Source organism: Oreochromis aureus, linkage group 11 (assembly GCF_013358895.1).
Source record: "Oreochromis aureus strain Israel breed Guangdong linkage group 11, ZZ_aureus, whole genome shotgun sequence".
Lineage (NCBI taxonomy): Eukaryota > Metazoa > Chordata > Actinopteri > Cichliformes > Cichlidae > Oreochromis > Oreochromis aureus.
Window position 1 is genome coordinate 9,600,518 of NC_052952.1, and position 17,264 is coordinate 9,617,781.

At 38.7% G+C, this 17,264-nt stretch overlaps 1 protein-coding gene across 1 annotated transcript in view; it reads right to left on the reverse strand.

The window, feature by feature from the left end:
* dnah5 (dynein, axonemal, heavy chain 5) overlaps positions 1–17,264 on the reverse strand; it is a 94,527-nt gene that overhangs the window by 44,689 nt on the left and 32,574 nt on the right. The window contains exons 43-60 of the mRNA XM_039619475.1: positions 12,693–12,887; positions 12,440–12,574; positions 12,233–12,340; positions 11,532–11,685; positions 11,021–11,167; positions 9,743–9,984; positions 9,400–9,576; positions 8,896–9,100; positions 8,546–8,659; positions 7,742–7,800; positions 7,556–7,690; positions 6,718–6,840; positions 6,403–6,616; positions 5,841–6,064; positions 5,194–5,392; positions 4,937–5,109; positions 4,469–4,599; positions 2,552–2,705 (exon numbers count right to left, since the gene is read on the reverse strand). Of these exons, the coding sequence (XP_039475409.1) occupies positions 2,552–2,705; positions 4,469–4,599; positions 4,937–5,109; positions 5,194–5,392; positions 5,841–6,064; positions 6,403–6,616; positions 6,718–6,840; positions 7,556–7,690; positions 7,742–7,800; positions 8,546–8,659; positions 8,896–9,100; positions 9,400–9,576; positions 9,743–9,984; positions 11,021–11,167; positions 11,532–11,685; positions 12,233–12,340; positions 12,440–12,574; positions 12,693–12,887 (2,889 nt within the window). The remainder of the gene's footprint in view (positions 1–2,551; positions 2,706–4,468; positions 4,600–4,936; positions 5,110–5,193; positions 5,393–5,840; positions 6,065–6,402; positions 6,617–6,717; positions 6,841–7,555; positions 7,691–7,741; positions 7,801–8,545; positions 8,660–8,895; positions 9,101–9,399; positions 9,577–9,742; positions 9,985–11,020; positions 11,168–11,531; positions 11,686–12,232; positions 12,341–12,439; positions 12,575–12,692; positions 12,888–17,264) is intronic.

Consider the following 17,264-nt stretch of genomic DNA (forward strand, 5'->3'; position numbering starts at 1 on the left):
CGAGTATAGAGACGACAGTAAGAAATGTGCATAAGGACTAGCGGGGGGAAAAAAATCAAAGGGCAGGACAAAGATGAAAACAAAATTCTGGGAGTGGAGAAAGAGTCTTTCAGCAGATGTAATGAAGAATGCTGTAGTACATAGAGGTGTACTTGTATGTGATTGTTCATTACAGTTTCATTTCATTACAAATATCAAAGAGAAAATAACTGCAACTCGGTCATAATGGTGAGGAAAATACACTTTTAAAATTGCACTGAACTGATATGACTTGTGCTCTCTTAAGATCGCATTCATGAAATGTTTACTGCACTCAAAGAGGAATGCAGTGCTAAAAAAAAATGTTGACTTCTAACATGCTTCTTTATCCTGCTCTTTTCCTTATCTTCTCACCCAGGCCCAAAGGTTTTTCATGTGAAAATAGAGTCCTTTCTCCCTAATGTCACCAAGTAATTGCTTGTTGAGGACTATTGGGTTTCTCTCCAATATTTTAAGGGCTTGACCTCACAATTTTAAGCACCTTGAGTAGACTCGTGTTGTAAACTGATGATTTTTAAACAAAACTAAATTAAGCTGAATTGAAGTGAATATACACAGCTATCTGAGCGAGTACAACAGTGTGTAGGTTTTCCAAAACTATGTGTGACTGTTAAACAGCTGGTGCCAGTGCTTTCATAAAAAGATAATATGTAAATCAGACAATCATACTTGTGCCTAAGAATTCATGAATTGTACAGTTTTCTAATAAACACCACCTCTAAGTCCACCTCTCCAGTAACTATATAGCAATTCTAATTACAAAAATGTAAATATAAAATGCATGCAATGTAAAACAGTAAGTTTGTAAAGCATGCAAAGAAAAGCTGCAGAACAAAGACACCAATGGATTGAAAAGTGCCTGACAGAGCAATTACAGTAACGTTATCTAATACAAAATATCAGTATGAGTCATTCAGATGGACTCGCAGACAATGAGACTCCAACCTCTTACTTAAACTTGGAACCATACTGTTTTCTAAACAGTTACAGTTTTATGGCAGGCTTAAATTTCAGACTTTCTGATGTAATTTTAGGGGATGAACACAAAATTTGCATTAAGTCTTGAGGAAAAGTCAATGAAAAGTCAGTCAGTCTTTGTCCAAACCCATCTAGAAAAGCAAGAGTAGCTTTGGAAAAAACATTTTAGAGAATATATAACTAACGTAAACCTGTATAATAAAGACAAGAAATAAAAGGTATGGATAACATTTTGAATGCCTTATGAACAGAGACTGAAGTGGCCCAGAATGATCTAAAAGGCCATTCCAGCACCTTCAGCTAATGAGCAATTAAATTTAACAGAATGCATATTGGTGTCGCTTCCAGTGATGGCATGATACGGCTCAGTACATAATATGAATAATTACATTTTTTAGTCTGCTTAAGCTCTCAGCACGTTCCATATTTCATTCTTGACCCTGTGATGGCTTTATGGTGCTGATATTATTAAAGTTAATAGCGTTAGCTAGAGGCTGTACTTTAGCCTGTTGCGCTACAGAAGAGGAGAATAAATAGAGTAACTCGTTTTGTTTTGCTTTGTCTATTTTTTTTTTTAAAGGTGGGTAATTTCGAGTAACTTTTCACATAATTCAACAAATATCAGAAAACACACAAACTATGTCTGTGCATTTTGCCCCAAAATTCATTTTAGAGTTTTTAAATCAGACATGATGAGTTGCTGACTTGTGTTGTTGGTGAAACATCTTGCAAAACAAACTGAAGTATTCTCCTTTATATTATTCAAAAGTTCCATGAAAATACTGCACTAAGCAGTTTGGTACAGTTTAGTGCAGGCTATGCCAGTTACTTTCAAACACTGTGTTGAAGTTTACAGCGACTCACTAAGTTGGACTGGTACAGAGCAGGCTGTAGTGTTCATGGTCAATATTAGGCTGCGTCAAGTGTAGCATACGTGAATTTCTATTTAAGAAGATGATGAAGATTAGATTCATCACCCCAAATTCCACCTTTTATACTACCTTTAAAATATCTTGGGGTTAGAAATCGGCCATATAGCTTGTGAAACATGTGCTTATATCTTGTTGACTTCAGTTAGCTAAATCCACAAAGAGCAATGGATATCATGGTAGCAACATCACATGGCAGCTTATAAAATAAGAATCTACTAGTGCGCTCAAAACAAGTTATAATGTAACTTATATCTAAGTAATTGTTTCCCCAAGCTATAACTCCTGATTACGAACCATAGGATATGGTTCCACCTGAAAAACAACAACAGAGCCAATGCAGCCCATGCACATGCACAGCACTGGATCACTACTGTCTATTAATGATGTAAAAGAAGTAGAAGCATCCAGATGCCTTTTTAAAGATACCTTAACCTCTTATCGATTATTTAATTTAAAACTATACAACTTGCAAACACTGCACACTGCATATTCTCTTGTTGTTCTGGTCTCACAGCCTTAACTGTGACCCACATGGAGTAGAGGATTATATTACTATGAATACGGATTCTTTGGAATCTCTCCTCCTTGTGTGTGCTGCTGACCTCTCCAGACGACAGCACATTATTCATGTACTCCAAGAAGGACTCGTCTTTTATTTCGTTGTCAGTAAAGATGAAGCTGATGCCTTTTCCATGCTGGCCAGCTGTTCTGTACAAACTCTTCAGGTCATCCATCAGGTTGGATGTATTGTATGAGCTGGAAAAGAGAAGCATAAAATAAATATGCACACCCTTTCTTCACTAATAACTAATTTTACAGCTTCTAAAAATCATCCATATGTAGTTAAATGCAATAAAAAAGTGCAGCAGCAGAAAACTAGATCGCACAAAAACTTTAATTCATCTATTTATGTGCCAGTTTGCATGAAATTTCTCATGAGATTGAAGCTCAAACTACATTTATTGGTGACAGCGGTTAAAAAAAAAGTGTAGGTGCACCAGTTTGAGGCTTGGACGATGAAAGTGAAGCACATCTTAGCTTGAAGGTTCACCTGCTTTAGTGTGTGAATGTCAAATTTATTGAATTATAAACAGGCAGATGAAAAATAAGTTAGAGGGAAAATGGAAGAAGCTGCAAATTGGAGATATTAACAGCATAAATAACATGAGAGAGAAACCACAGTTTACTTTCATCTGGTTCTTTAATGACTATCAGTGAGATGAGATGCTCCATCCTGTAGTTAATAAGAAATTATAACAACAGCCCTAAGTGGCTGGGAGTTACGCTGTGACTGCCAGACTAGATACGCATTGCTGGTTATTAAAAATAAACACACCTGTTCCCAACTCAACCCAGCAAAAGTAAGGAGTTGACCAGTTTGTAAAAGAAGAAATAATATTTGAGGACAAAATAATGCCAGTTTGAGAGCAATGAAGCTAGTTAAGCAAGATACAGGTAAAGAGTAACCTCTCCACTCAAGGGAGAAAAGCTGCTTAAGTGAAAAGTAGCATTGCGTCAGCCATTTGGATAAAGAGCCCGGACACAGACAGCATGACTACTACCCACTAAGGGCTGCTGTGATGATAGAAATGCTTCTTTATATGCAGTCTAGTGTGCTTCTAAGAATCCACAGCAGTATATATAACAAAATAAATGCTTTTAAAAGATCTCTAGTAGGAATAATAGTGTTAAGATAACAAAGTTTAAAAGGAATTGTGTACATTAAAGCACCGAGAAAGTCTAAGTTACTGTACAGACAGAGGGAGAGAAAGAGAGTAAATTGAGTTTGCATGAAATAAGAGACCTATCTGTACTGGATGTGCATCTGAAAATCAGTTATATGTGTGTATCAGAGAGAGCAGATGAAAAAAGAAGGAAGGGGACACACAATAGAGGTATCTGTTTTCACCAGGAATAGCTTTGAAGCTAAGAGGATAAACATGTGGTTCATTAATATTAATAGGAAACATTAAAATCTGTTTGGGGAACAAACCGGTGGAAAGTGTGACAATAAATGAATGTAGGGACTGAAGGAGGAAACCATTTGACAGGTTTGGAAGCACAAGTTAGTGAAGGTGACTTAGTACGTTAGTGAAGCCAGAGCTTCTGAGATATCATATAATTAGTGTGATATCTGATTCATTTTCCTTCAAAATGTATCTGTACCTCTAATGAAAACATACTAGCTGCTGGGCCTGAGAGCTGAGAATGCAGAACGTTTTTTCATCAGTTACAAAGGTTATGAGTTTGATGGTTTGATTATAGATGATTATGTGATTAATGATTAGATTATAACTAAATCTAACGATTATAAAACAAGTTTAGTTTGACATGTTTCGTGAAGGAATTACTCCAAAAAGGAAATCTGACAATGAAAGGTGTTACTACTACTCCACAATCCAATCCTTAGGAGGTTTACAACTTACACCACCCTGCTTACACTAATATATAATTAGTATCATCATTAATAATATGAATATGAATATGAATATGAATAGTCATTTTTGCAAGCACACTACCGTGTGAGCGTGATCTGGAAGATCTTGTATCCAGCTATGAACGAGGCCAATCTGGTCAGGCTCTGTTTGCCAGAACCCCCAACACCCACCAACAGGGCATTACCTCCCGGTGTTCGGATTATCCTCGACACCTACAAATACACACAGAGCTAGAGTCAAATAAGCATGTTTAGATTTGCAGTAAGTTGTAGGCAACAAAAGAAAATAGCAAGCAAAGTAGGAATACATTAAAAAGATAAAGTAGGAATCTGTGTCTGAGTGTAAATGTCTGTGAGTGAGCAACTGTTTGTGAATGCTCCCCAATTTATACTCCTTGAAGTAAAACTGTTAGAATATTTCTTGGGCTTTAAGGTGGTCTGAAAACATTTATGGAGGACTTTAAAATGTAAAAACACTGACTTATGAAAACGTTAGGAAGTGTAGATTATTTTGGTTGGCACAAACACGACAAAAAATTCTTTAGAGTACCTTGACCAGATGTATCATAGCATCCTGAAAGAAGACCATATCCATGCCAGTACCCCTAATGCTTTCATTGTAATGGCTTAGGAACATGTTCAGACGGTCCTTTAAAGCCTCAAATGATTCAATAGGCTCGTACACTTTGGGCAAATCAAAGTCTGAGTCTTCTGGCTCTTCCCCTGTGAGGAAAAACATCAAAGCAAGTCACAAAACTGAGAAAATCTTAAATATATATATTTTAATATAGTCTGACTCAGTAGTACCTGTGGCCTCAGGGGCATCTCGCAAGAAGTCAACAAAATATCTTTCTGCTCCATAGTCCACCATATTCTTGTGCTCTTCACCAAGATGTTCTTCCACCAGCTTTGCCAGAGCCTGGTCAAACCACTCCACATCATCTGGCATCGTAAATCGATCCGCTATCACACGTTTGCACTCGTGTTTCCAAAGTGCCATCAACATCTGGAAAATATATTTTGCGTTATTTTTCTGTTTGACAGAAGGTAATTAGTTACATGGAATAAAGTAATAATAATAATAAATAATGAATTAATGACTGGTAATAGGTAAAAGCACTGGTGTAGCTTAGTTACTGCAAAACTGTATTACTAGTGTATTATTTGACTTAGGGTTATTTAATGTGAAGTCAGACTGTCAGCTGATATTTTTAAACCTAGTTATTTTCGACCTCAGCAAGCATCCTGTGACAGTTCTTGCCACTCAGTTTCATACTGCTGCCACTTCCCCTGTTTGTCACTTACTCAGTCATGCATATTTGTCCTTGGAAAAATCCTCCATGTGTGACCAAAAAAATATTGTTTCTCCAGTGGAAATCTCAACATGTTGTCAAGTTTCTTAACTACTTGTCATGTTAGAAATGAGGTAATTAAGCATGCACAATCCATCTCACCTGGACAGAGGTGACGACTTCAGCATTGGTGCTGAGCATGCCTTGCCAGATCCTGGAGAGATCCCTCAAGTTAAAGATGTAGTGGAACTTTGCAGGAGTTGGAAGCATCTTGACCTTAGTCAGCTGCCAGAGACGACGCGTGAGGGAAACCAAACGAGGTACAGAGCTCTGGACCTCCTCGCTAAAACCACGTCCTGTGCAAAAGTGGCCCTCACCAATCACGCCTGTGTCATAAAGTCAATGTTTAGAAAAGTTATATATTTTTTTCCAAAGTAAAGGATACAATGTGTTTCGTCAATTCACTGTATGGGGCATTTATTAGTACTTAGTTCATCCCTCTAACTTGCTGTGATATATATATGTGATTGGCAACTATATTACAAGCACAACACCTACACAACTGTCTGGAAATGGTAAAATAAGAACAAATAAAATAATGTCTCTCAGGAATACCTTTACAATCCCTGCCTTAGGCCTTTCCATGTATGAACATGTAATGCAAAGTAATCCCACCAAATATAAATGACTGCAGAAAAATGACTTCTTGCAGTGTTTTACCCACCAAATATCTTGTCTATCGAAGCATTGGAGGGCAGGGTGCAGTTAAAGATTGAGAACTGCCTTTTCAGTCTCTGTGGTATGTCATTACGGCCCCCTCCAGGATGAATCATTGCTGCCAGGAACTGAACATCCACAATATTTGTGAACTCTCCAGGTTTTTCCAGATTGAAGAAACCATTCTGTTCCATCAGCTGCCTGACAATCTCATTAGTCACCTGTGATTGAAAGCAAGAAGCTTAAATCAAGAAAAGTTTCATTTATTTATCATTAACCAGTATTATGAATGAAAAAATGCCAGTAGAAATGTTATAATGACCTGGTCTCCCCACTCATTGATGACAGGCATGTTGATGTCATCTATAAAAATTGACATTTTCTTCCCAGCAGGCGGTCCATAAGTGGTCCCCATCCTCTTATCAACATAGCTCTCAACTGACCTCTAAAAAAAGGAAAAAGGGAGGGATGAGGGGGGCATAAAAAAATCAGGGTGAAAAAAGGCAAGAAAAAGTACAGCGAGATAAAGAAAGAGATCTTTTAATTTCAACTGATATGTAATTCATCACCAATCATCAATATCATACATGTTCATATTCTTTAATGGCAAATGAACACAGTCATGGTGTTGGTCTTCATTATAGACCTGCTCTGTGATTCATCCAGGTTGGCAATACCTTATGCAACTGCCCCCTGCCTTGCATTGAAACGATTACTTTCTTCCTGTCTTTGGCTGTGTGACTGCTGTCTACCCTTACTACTTCAGCTGTATCTCATCACTCGATCAGTCCCTGAGTGTGCGCAGTAAGGAGCCAATAATATGCCTTGTTACTCAGCTGTGTTCCAACCTCATTCCTAGTTTGTGTCTATTTTGGTTTCATTGTATTTTGCATCCATCCTTCATATTCTTTTGTTTTTGGTTTTACTACTATTTGTATAAGCCTTCAGCTAATTCCTGTGTTTGATCTCTTGGTGTTATGTTCTGTTGCATCAGCTTTCATTTTTAAAGTTTGCTCTTTATTCTTGTTACCTGCCTGTGTCGCATTTGAGTTCTCCCCCTCTTTAACCGAACACTCCTTTTAAGTTCAAAATTCACAGAGTAACACACTTCTGTTTCTTCTAAATTAAGAGAAAAGTGGGCAGGTGACCTGCTGCTTTACCTGGAACATTAGTGGTGTAGTAGCAGAAGAGAAGTTGAGACTCTTGCCTATGTGGGTCTCAGGGTCATACTTTGACATGTAGCTCTTGATGATAACAGTCTTGGCTGTTCCTTGCTCTCCAATTAGCAAAACAGCCTATAACAAACATATTTACATTTGCCATCAGTCCAAATTATCCCAACTAACTTCCACGTTATAGGATAACATGAGAAGGACGACAGCAGAACAAGAAAACAAACAGTTAACTGCAATGCAAGAGAAGCAAGTGCATGGCGTATTCTATGAGGAAAGATCATAGGGGAAGTAAAAGCATATCCTCTGCGTCTGCTGAGCATAAACACATGATGCTGATTTTGTAGTTACATTTAAACTGTTGTCCATAGTGCTTTTTAAGTTGTCTCTCTGGAGAAAGCACATGACTCATTGTCAAAGTCTACAAACAAATGAGAGCTTCATAAATGTAAATATGGTAAATGGTAAATGCACTGTAAAAAAAAAAATTGTCAAGAACAGGAAGGTCTGATTAGACTTCTGAAAATAACTTAAATTTCAAGTTTAGGAGAAGAGCCTTTGCACAATTATCCAAGAACTAAAACTAAGATTGCTTGTGCCAGAATGATGGGAAAAGAAAAGTATGTGTTTAGAAATTGATTGGCATCAAAAACATTGTTAATGTAAACTTTAGGAATTACATTGGTAAAACAATAAAATATGAGTTAAGAAAAAGCACAGTTATTAGTCTATCAAACATGGTGGAGGCAGCTTAACAGTATGCGTGTAAGCCTTGAGTTTCTGCGGCTGCCAATGCACAAAACACTCAAGAACAGGAAGGTCAGATTAGACTTTGAAAACAGAAAACAGTCAAAGTGTTTGCACAATGATGAACTGTAAGACTGTTGGCCAGAATGATGGGACTCTAACTATGTAACATCATACATTGTCTATCCTTGCTTATGCGGTAAAGCAATAGTCTGGGTCACTAGTGTTTGCTGAAGTCTGTTCTAACGTTGTCCACATTGGGGACCAAAATTGAGCTGTACTCTGGTGTGAATTCAGATGGATAAATATATTCCTCCACTCTGGTGTTCCAATGGACCCAATGACCTGGAAAAATATTTAAATTAATTTTAATAAGATAAAGCTTGCTGTAGAGATCAACACAAAATATGACAATAATTTTTCAAAATAATATTAATCCAAAGATATTAATTCAGTGTATGAGTAAAAATAATTTTATATACACATATGTACTTTCCATAAGTACAACATGAGACATAATGTTTCTGTCTACCCAGTAACTAAACAACATCATCTGACAAAGTTAATGAAGCCATTCTTACCATCTGCTGTGACGTAGTAGTCAAACATGGTGTCCTCACTGTCAGGAGGAATGTCTGGCAAGTTTAGATGAATACTCTTGTTTCCTCTAAGCCAGATTTCCATCTTCCTCCGATCATCCAGTTCAAGTACGGCCCCAGCGCTCCACATTAGTGCAAAGACATAAAGCCGCTCCAAGAACTCTCTGGATAAATCGCCACACTGCTCCTGTAAATTGATATCCATTTTAAGATGAGGAAATTCAGGGATCAATTAAAGAAACCAAAAGGGAGAGGAGCACTTCATAAGTTAGGCAAAGTCTATGAAACTGAACATACAAAATATCTGGAAAAAATTATGAGTCCCACTCTGTAAACTGGGTTTAAATGTGCTTAAAAAAGGTTTTGGTGGTCTCACTGTAAATTTCCCCTTCTACTGCAGGAGTCATTTTGTCTTGACAGCACTTATCAGTGAAGTATATATCAGTTGCTGTTCGTGTGCACGTCCAGTGGATGGGGATACCTTACCTTAAGTGGTATGAGTCCCTGTAGCATGTTTATGCATTGCATGATTACAAAGGCCTCTAGCATGTCCATTTTGAACTCTAGTGACTGCACACAGAAGCGGTAGAGCTCAGAGAAAGACGAAGAGAAGAGCTTTCTCAGTATCTCTGCCTCATGTGGGGACCGTTTCTTCAACCAGCCCTAGAAGCCGCAACAGCATGACTCTATTTAGTCAAAACTACATGCAGTGCACAGGTTTTAAATTATATGATTCAAAAGTAAATATTGCCTTAATATACCTTGATTTCAAACTTTTGCAAAATGAAACAAAAATAAGTGCAACCAGTTTTTCATAAAGCTCATTCACCTCTAGTATGGGGATCCAGGTGAGCACAGAGGAGCTCATGAACACCATGCCATTGCGTGAGACGGTGGCTGGAGAGGCATTGTCGATGTTATGCGGCTCAAATACCACCTTGCAGTTGGGAGCCATTGGTATTCGGTCTCCATTTGCGAGTGTAAGAGTTCTGTTATCATCCAAAACTGAATTTAGGTTTTCAATCCAGATGGCATCAACTGGCCCATCCAGCACTATCCAGATGTGCTCTCCTGTGAGGGAAAAAAAAGTGTTTGTTTACATGATTACGAAAATGAGGTGGTATGAAGACCTCGTGCTGTCACCCTCAAGCAAACATGAGCTACATTTCTGAATATGAATTTAGTTCATACAAAAGAGTTCAAAATGTTTTCTTGGCTAACCAGCAATCATGAGCTATCTGTTTACAAGAAAAACAAGAACTGAGTCATTTATTTTGTGGAATTTTAAATATGAACAAAGAAATCCGTTTCACCTCCTCACTCTCCTCCAGGTTGGAAAACATCCAAAAATAGAAACAGAAAAGACAAATTGCGTCTGAAACATGCAAAAGACAGTTGTCTGACGTTCAGGCAATATTGCACAATAAAGCCGCTGTTTGACAATGAATGTGGTTTACACTCTAAATTCTGAGAGATAAGTTCCTTTGAATATGACTACTAATATAAGACATGAGCATGTGTTTTACACAAAAGTTACCAGATGATACACACAAGGCTGTTTCTGCATCAGTTAAAACACAATGAGCGTGGACAGCACACAGCTGTTTTCACAAAATACTTCTTTTCTTTGTAGAATATCTACTCGACTCAGGAGCTGCTGCCCTGTCACATTGCCACATCTACTTTTCTACACTGGAATTCACTCTGTCCAAAGTAGCAAGCTCTACAAATGAGCAGGAAGTAGCAGCAGGAAAATAATACAAATATGCAGAGAACACCCCACTCATAGATATGCAAAACACCATCGGAACAAGTAATTAATAGATGAGATGTGTACTTAGACACATAAAAGCAAACACGTAACGCATACGCAATTGCCCGCATACATTTTTAATTATCCGTGTAAGCTTAGAACTAAATAGGAAGATTAAACAGTGGTTTGTTTTCCTTTGAACCTTCCAGCGATGTCCCAACATATTAATACTTACAATAACCTAATTGAACTGGTTTGTCAAAGTTCTCATGGAAAAAAAAATGTTTACCAATGATTTTTTGATTTATTAATACCCAAGTGTGAAATATTTGCACAATAAGAAACTTTCTGGACCTTTCTTTGCTCTCAGTGTTTTCCTCCACAGTGTAGAGAAGATGCCATCAGTCCAGTCATTTGTGGCCACATCCAGTCTGCCAAACATCTGAGGTGCAGTAATGGCTTTGGGGTTCATGCGCATCTCTCTGTGAGAATGACCACATTCTGGAAGAAAATTAGATATTTGCAGAAACATGTTCTGTTTTCCTAAAGTTAATATAATGGATAATATAATACTTTAATGGAGCAAATAAAACAGTGATTCAAGGCATATGAAGTGCCTCATTTCTTGTCATGTGTTTTACGAAACACATGAAGGTCACAAAAGTAACAATATTACCCTAAAAATATGTAGATTTAATAAGATACCCCATAAATTAATTAGATATCTCGTCCCAGTATGAGTATATTTCTTCAGTTATTCTGTTCACATATTCGTGTCTACAGTACAATAGATTCAAAACAAGCTTACCACAAGTTGGTCTCTTTTTCTTTAAACTCGCATGTCACAAAATACACTAAATCCTACCTGTCATAGCTTTCATAAGCGTGTGTATACAAGTTGTCTTTCCAGCCCCACTGGGCCCCAGGGCCATCATGCCATGTCGGACTCTTTGAGTCTCATACAGCTGGATGACCTTTAGCTTCCAAGGAGAATGGTTGATTAGGCCTGCATCCTCCACCTGAAGAAACAAAGTAGTTACAATTCCAGCTATTTTTGTAACAATAATGCTTTTACTGTATTTACAAGTATAATAACTTAGTATACAGTCGTGGTTAAAAGAAAGCACACATCAAGATCTTTTTTTTATTTAAAAAATTAAGCCAAAATGCAGAAGCAATATATGAAAAACTAAACTTATAATATCAAATGCACTTGTTTACCTGATCAGCAACAAAACAGCATGAAATCTAAAAGTTCTAACTTTTAACTGCATCTCTCACTTCCTGCACTGTTTTTCACAGGTCCTCGGGTTAGGTCCTTTACAAATAATAAATGCCACCATTTGTATCCTTCTCGATGTTCTGTCCTGAGGTGTGACATGACAAATACGGCGGCCTCACTCTCCATTAGGCTTTTGGACAGTCTTACTCAGCCTTCGCATTTCTCTTTCTGGCTCTTTCCATTGTTTCCCCTTCCTGTTCCCCCATCTTGCAATCTTGGTGTTACTGTGGCTTTTCACCCTTCTCGTCAATAACAGATAAAACCCATTCTTCAAACTCTCCTACCTGTTTGTCAATGGCAGCTTCTAGTTCAGGGTAGCCCGCTTTGTCAAGTTGGATGCCCGGGAAGAGGTCTTCAATCAAGCTCAGAAACAGTGGCTCATCCTCATCGATCTAAATGCACGTGCACACAAATTTGCAAAACCCAGTGAAAACATGAAATATCAGCATGGTTATCGTTTTGATGCCCTATTGTGTACTTTGTAGACTCACCAGTTTTGAAAGGTTCATGTCCCTTAGAACCCTCATGACAATGGTAGACTCTGTATCACTGGGGTTGGCTCGCTTGGCTGCTCCCAGAGTTCGCAGAACTGACAGAATGTTGCGCAGGCCAAAATCATAGTGAACCTGAACATTCATAAATATAATTTTAGTTTCATTTACATTAATGGAAACCCGTGCAACCTTGTTGTTAAGTCATGTGACAATGATACCTGCTCCAAACTAACTATTTTCATTTTTATACCTGCTTGGACAGTTGCTCCTCACACAGCTTGTAAAGCGTGAAGAATTTGCGTGCGAGCTCCATGTTGTCTATAAACCCACAACTGGCCAGTTTTACCCTAATAATGATTTGACGGTCCGGAACCATCATGGCCACGGAGCGGAAGTTGATCTTCAGGTTTTCAGGAAGCTCCTGACGACCTGCATAACCTGGATTCTGATTACACAGAGAATAACAAAACAGTGGATATTAATGGAGTAAAACCGAAATGAAAGATTTAATGATAATTAGGAGTAAATGCTACATTGCCCATTCTATTACATTAGAAATTTAGATGACAGACTAGAATGCAACAACAATGAAACTAAATGGATGAAGTTTATACTGGAATGTAGTTCATCTTCATCACAAACGCTATCCTTCAACTTCAGCAGACACAGCCTACAGACATAGCCTGTTTCACAAAGCTTGTCTATACTAATGTACACACACGCGCACACACACACACACACACACTAACAGAGTAAAAAAGAGGAAAATGATCTCTGACCCCTCTCGCCACAGGGAGGAATTATTCCACTGTTATGTTTAATGACTTGCCTGAGGACAGCAAATGAGGCAAGGAGATAAAGCGATTTAACTATTACTCTAAGAAATAAATCACATGAAATAGCAGGCAGAGCCTTGAGTTTAATTCAAAAACTGACTTATAAAATATTACACGTTAGAGTTCAATTCCATTTTAGTGTTATTTGTGATTAATTTCGCTTTTCATTACAAGATTAAAGTTTTTGCTTTAAAAAAAAGGAATCATGATGTGGCTTTCCTGCAGGAGACCCACGTTAGGGCCTCTGATAATGTCCGTCTCTTCTCACGTTGGAGGGGCCAGTGTTTTCACTCACTTTTCCAAGCTAGGGCACGTGGGGTCTCTATACTGGTCAGGCAGAACATTCCTTTTGAGGCCCACAATGTCATAGCAGACAAATATGGCAGATATGTCATAGTCAGTGGGAAACTGTATAACAGTCTTGTTGCCCTAGTAAATGTCTATGCTCCTAATACAGATGACGAGAATTTCTTTAAACAACTATTCTCCTCTCTACCCGACTTAAATATCTACTCTCTTTTTTCTGGGGGTGATTTTAACTGCTGGTTAGACCCAGCCCTGGATCGCTCATCCACTAAGAGTACTGTTCTAAGCAGATCTGCATCTGTCATTCATGCCTTTCTATCAGAATATGGAATGTGTGATGTTTGGCGTACCCTAAATCCTCATAAAAGAGATTACTCCTATTTTTCACATGTGCACCATACATATTCAAGAATTGATTACTTTATCATTGACACTAATTGTCTGCAGCAGGTCCACTCCTGTGCCTACCATAGCATAGTTATTTCAGATCACGCCCCTCTTACTCTGTCTTTGTCTCTTCCACACCCTCCTGTTAAAGCTGCACAATGGCGCTTCAATTCGACCCTTCTGTCGGATGAAAATTTTGTAAAGTTTATCCAGGATGAGATACGCTTTTACTTTGCCACCAACTCTCCCCCAGAGACTTCCAGCCTTGTCGTATGGGATGCCTTTAAGGCGTATATCAGAGGTCAGATTATTGCTTATTCAGCAAGAATTAAAAAACAGTCCACCCATGAAAGAAATAAGTTAATGCAACAAATTAAGGAGACCGATGAACAGTATGCTCTTAAACAGAGTCATGAAATATTTAAAAAGCGTGTAGAACTTAAAACAAGACTTGACCTACTCACCACGTACTCGACTGAACGTTTACTCTTACATGACAAATCCAAATTTTATATGCATGGTGACAAACCTGATAAATTACTGGCGAGCCTTCTAAAAGGTTCTAGGGCAAGGCAAAGTATTCTTAAAATTCGACAACAAGATGGCAACATTGTCACAGATCACGAAAAAATCAATGAAGTGTTCAGGGATTTTTACTCACAACTTTACACCTCAGAGTCCCAAACTGATTCCAATGCCATTAATGAGTTCTTAGCTAAACTTGACATTCCTGAAATTCCACCAGAACTTAAAGCAAGACTGGATGAACCCATCTCTCAGCTAGAAGTTTCCTTGGCTATAGCTTCAATGCAATCTGGCAAGTGTCCAGGTCCGGATGGCTTTCCGTCAGAATTTTTCAAACACTTCTCTTCATTACTGTCCACGCAGCTTAGTGCAACCCTTACGGACTGCATCAAACAAGGATCTCTTCCTCAATCATTCTATGAAGCCTGTATTACACTTATTGCAAAGAAAGGAAAAGATCCGTTGGAATGTGCCTCCTATAGACCCATTTCTCTATTGAACACAGATGCTAAAATATTAGCCAAGATACTTGCCCGTAGACTAGAAATAGTTCTTCCAAAAATTATTTCAAAAGACCAGACAGGCTTCATTAAAGGTCGTCATTCATATTTTAACATAAGGAGGCTATTTAACATAGTTTACTCCAGCTCTACAGACTCTGATGAATGTGTAGTCTCGCTTGACGCTGAAAAGGCCTTTGATCGAGTTGAGTTCGATTATCTCTTTGCAGTCCTTGATAGATTTGGCTTTGGAGCGAAATTTACTTAGTGGATTAAATTACTCTATTCTCAACCATCTGCTACAATAAGAACTAACCTCCAATTGTCAAAACCTTTCAAACTCCACAGAGGCACACGCCAGGGATGTCCTCTCAGCCCCTGCTTTTTGATCTGGCCATAGAACCCCTTGCCATTGCGTTCCGCAGTTGCAAAGAGGTACACGGCATTTGGAGAAACAATACAGAACACAAGGTCTCGCTCTATGCAGATGATCTCCTGCTTTTTATTTCTAAGCCCTTAGCCTCACTGCCATCTGCATTGAATATGCTTAGTCAGTTTGGTCAGATCTCAGGGTATAAACTGAACCTTAATAAAAGTGAGCTCTTCCCGCTAAGTAGCAAAGCAAGTATGTTAGACTTCACCTGCTTGCCCTTCAGAGTTGAAAGGAAAAAATTTACATATTTGGGAATCACAGTGACAAAAAAACATAAAAACCTTTTCACAGAAAATGTCAGTGCATTGCTGAACCAAGTGAAGCGGTCCCTCACCCGCTGGACGCCACTCTCTATGTCTCTGGTAGGACGTATCAATTCAATTAAAATGACCATTTTACCCAAATTTTTATACCTTTTTCAGGCCCTACCCATTTTCATTCCCAATACTTTTTCAATGAGCTGGACTCTGTCATCTCATCTTATCTATGGCAGGGTAAAACGCCCAAGGCTTAATAAGATGCATCTCCAAAAATCTAAAATTGAGGGTGGGTTTGCACTTCCCAACTTTCGTTTTATTATTGGGCTGCTAACATGCGATGTTTGGTGTTTTGGTATTTTACCACAATCGGAGTGGTTGTCCTGACTGGGTGACTATGGAATTGCATAGTGACAACAGTATATCCTTACCAGCTGCACTTTGTTCTCCACTCTCATCCTCTTCATTCAACTCCATTCCCAACCCTGTAGTGGTGCACTCATTAAAAATATGGGGCCAGTTTAGGAAATACTTTAAACTCTGTGACTTCTCCTTCTCAGCCCCATTGCATCTAACCATCTCTTCAAACCCTCTGTCCAGGATGGTGGGTTTGCGGAGTGGCACAGGAGTGGAATAACTTGCTTTAAGGACCTATTCATAGCCAACAAACTAGCATCATTTGAACAACTTGCTAATAAATATAGTCTTCCACCATCACACTTTTTCAGATACTTGCAAGTCAGGCACTTTATTTGTTCCCAGAGTTCGAGCCCTCCACCAGAGCCTACACTATTAGAAACTATCCTACAACTCAATCCAACCAATAGAGGGATGATTTCCTTGCTTTACAATAAAATGTTAAATTTGGCACATACCTCTTCATCCAAGCTCAAGACACTGTGGGAAGGAGACCTAAACGTGACAATCTCTGACGAAACATGGGCTTCTATACTTAGACATGTCAACACAACGTCATTGTGTGCCCGCCACTGTTTAATCCAGTTCAAAGTGGTGCATAGAGCCCATTTCTCAAAATCCAGATTATCCCGTATCTATCCTGAAATCACTCCATATTGTGACAGATGCAAAACTGCTGAAGCCTCACTGGTCCACATGTACTGGTCTTGTCCCAATCTCATTCAGTTCTGGTCGGACGTTTTTCATACCCTGTCCAGGATTTTCAGTGTGACGCTGGCCCCTGGCCCCTTCTCGCTCTGTTTGGCATCAGTGAGAATGAGGTGCTTCTACCGGCCTCTAAAAACAGGCACTATCATTCTGTTCTCTGTTGGCCAGGAGGGCAATCCTACTGAGGTGGCGGGACGCTGCCCTCCCACTCACAAACAGTGGTTATATGACCTCATGGCCTGTCTAAAACTGGAAAAGATAAGACACTCACTTCAGAACTCCACTGGGAAATTTCAAGACATGTGGGGACCCTTCCTTGATGATTTTCAAAATCTATAAGAATTTTTCAGCAAATTCTCTTAAGTCAGGTGTGGAAATATAGTGTGCAGGTCTAGGGCAGTGACCTGGGTGGGAATGAATGGGATTATTTTGCAGGGATTATGTTACTTTGGG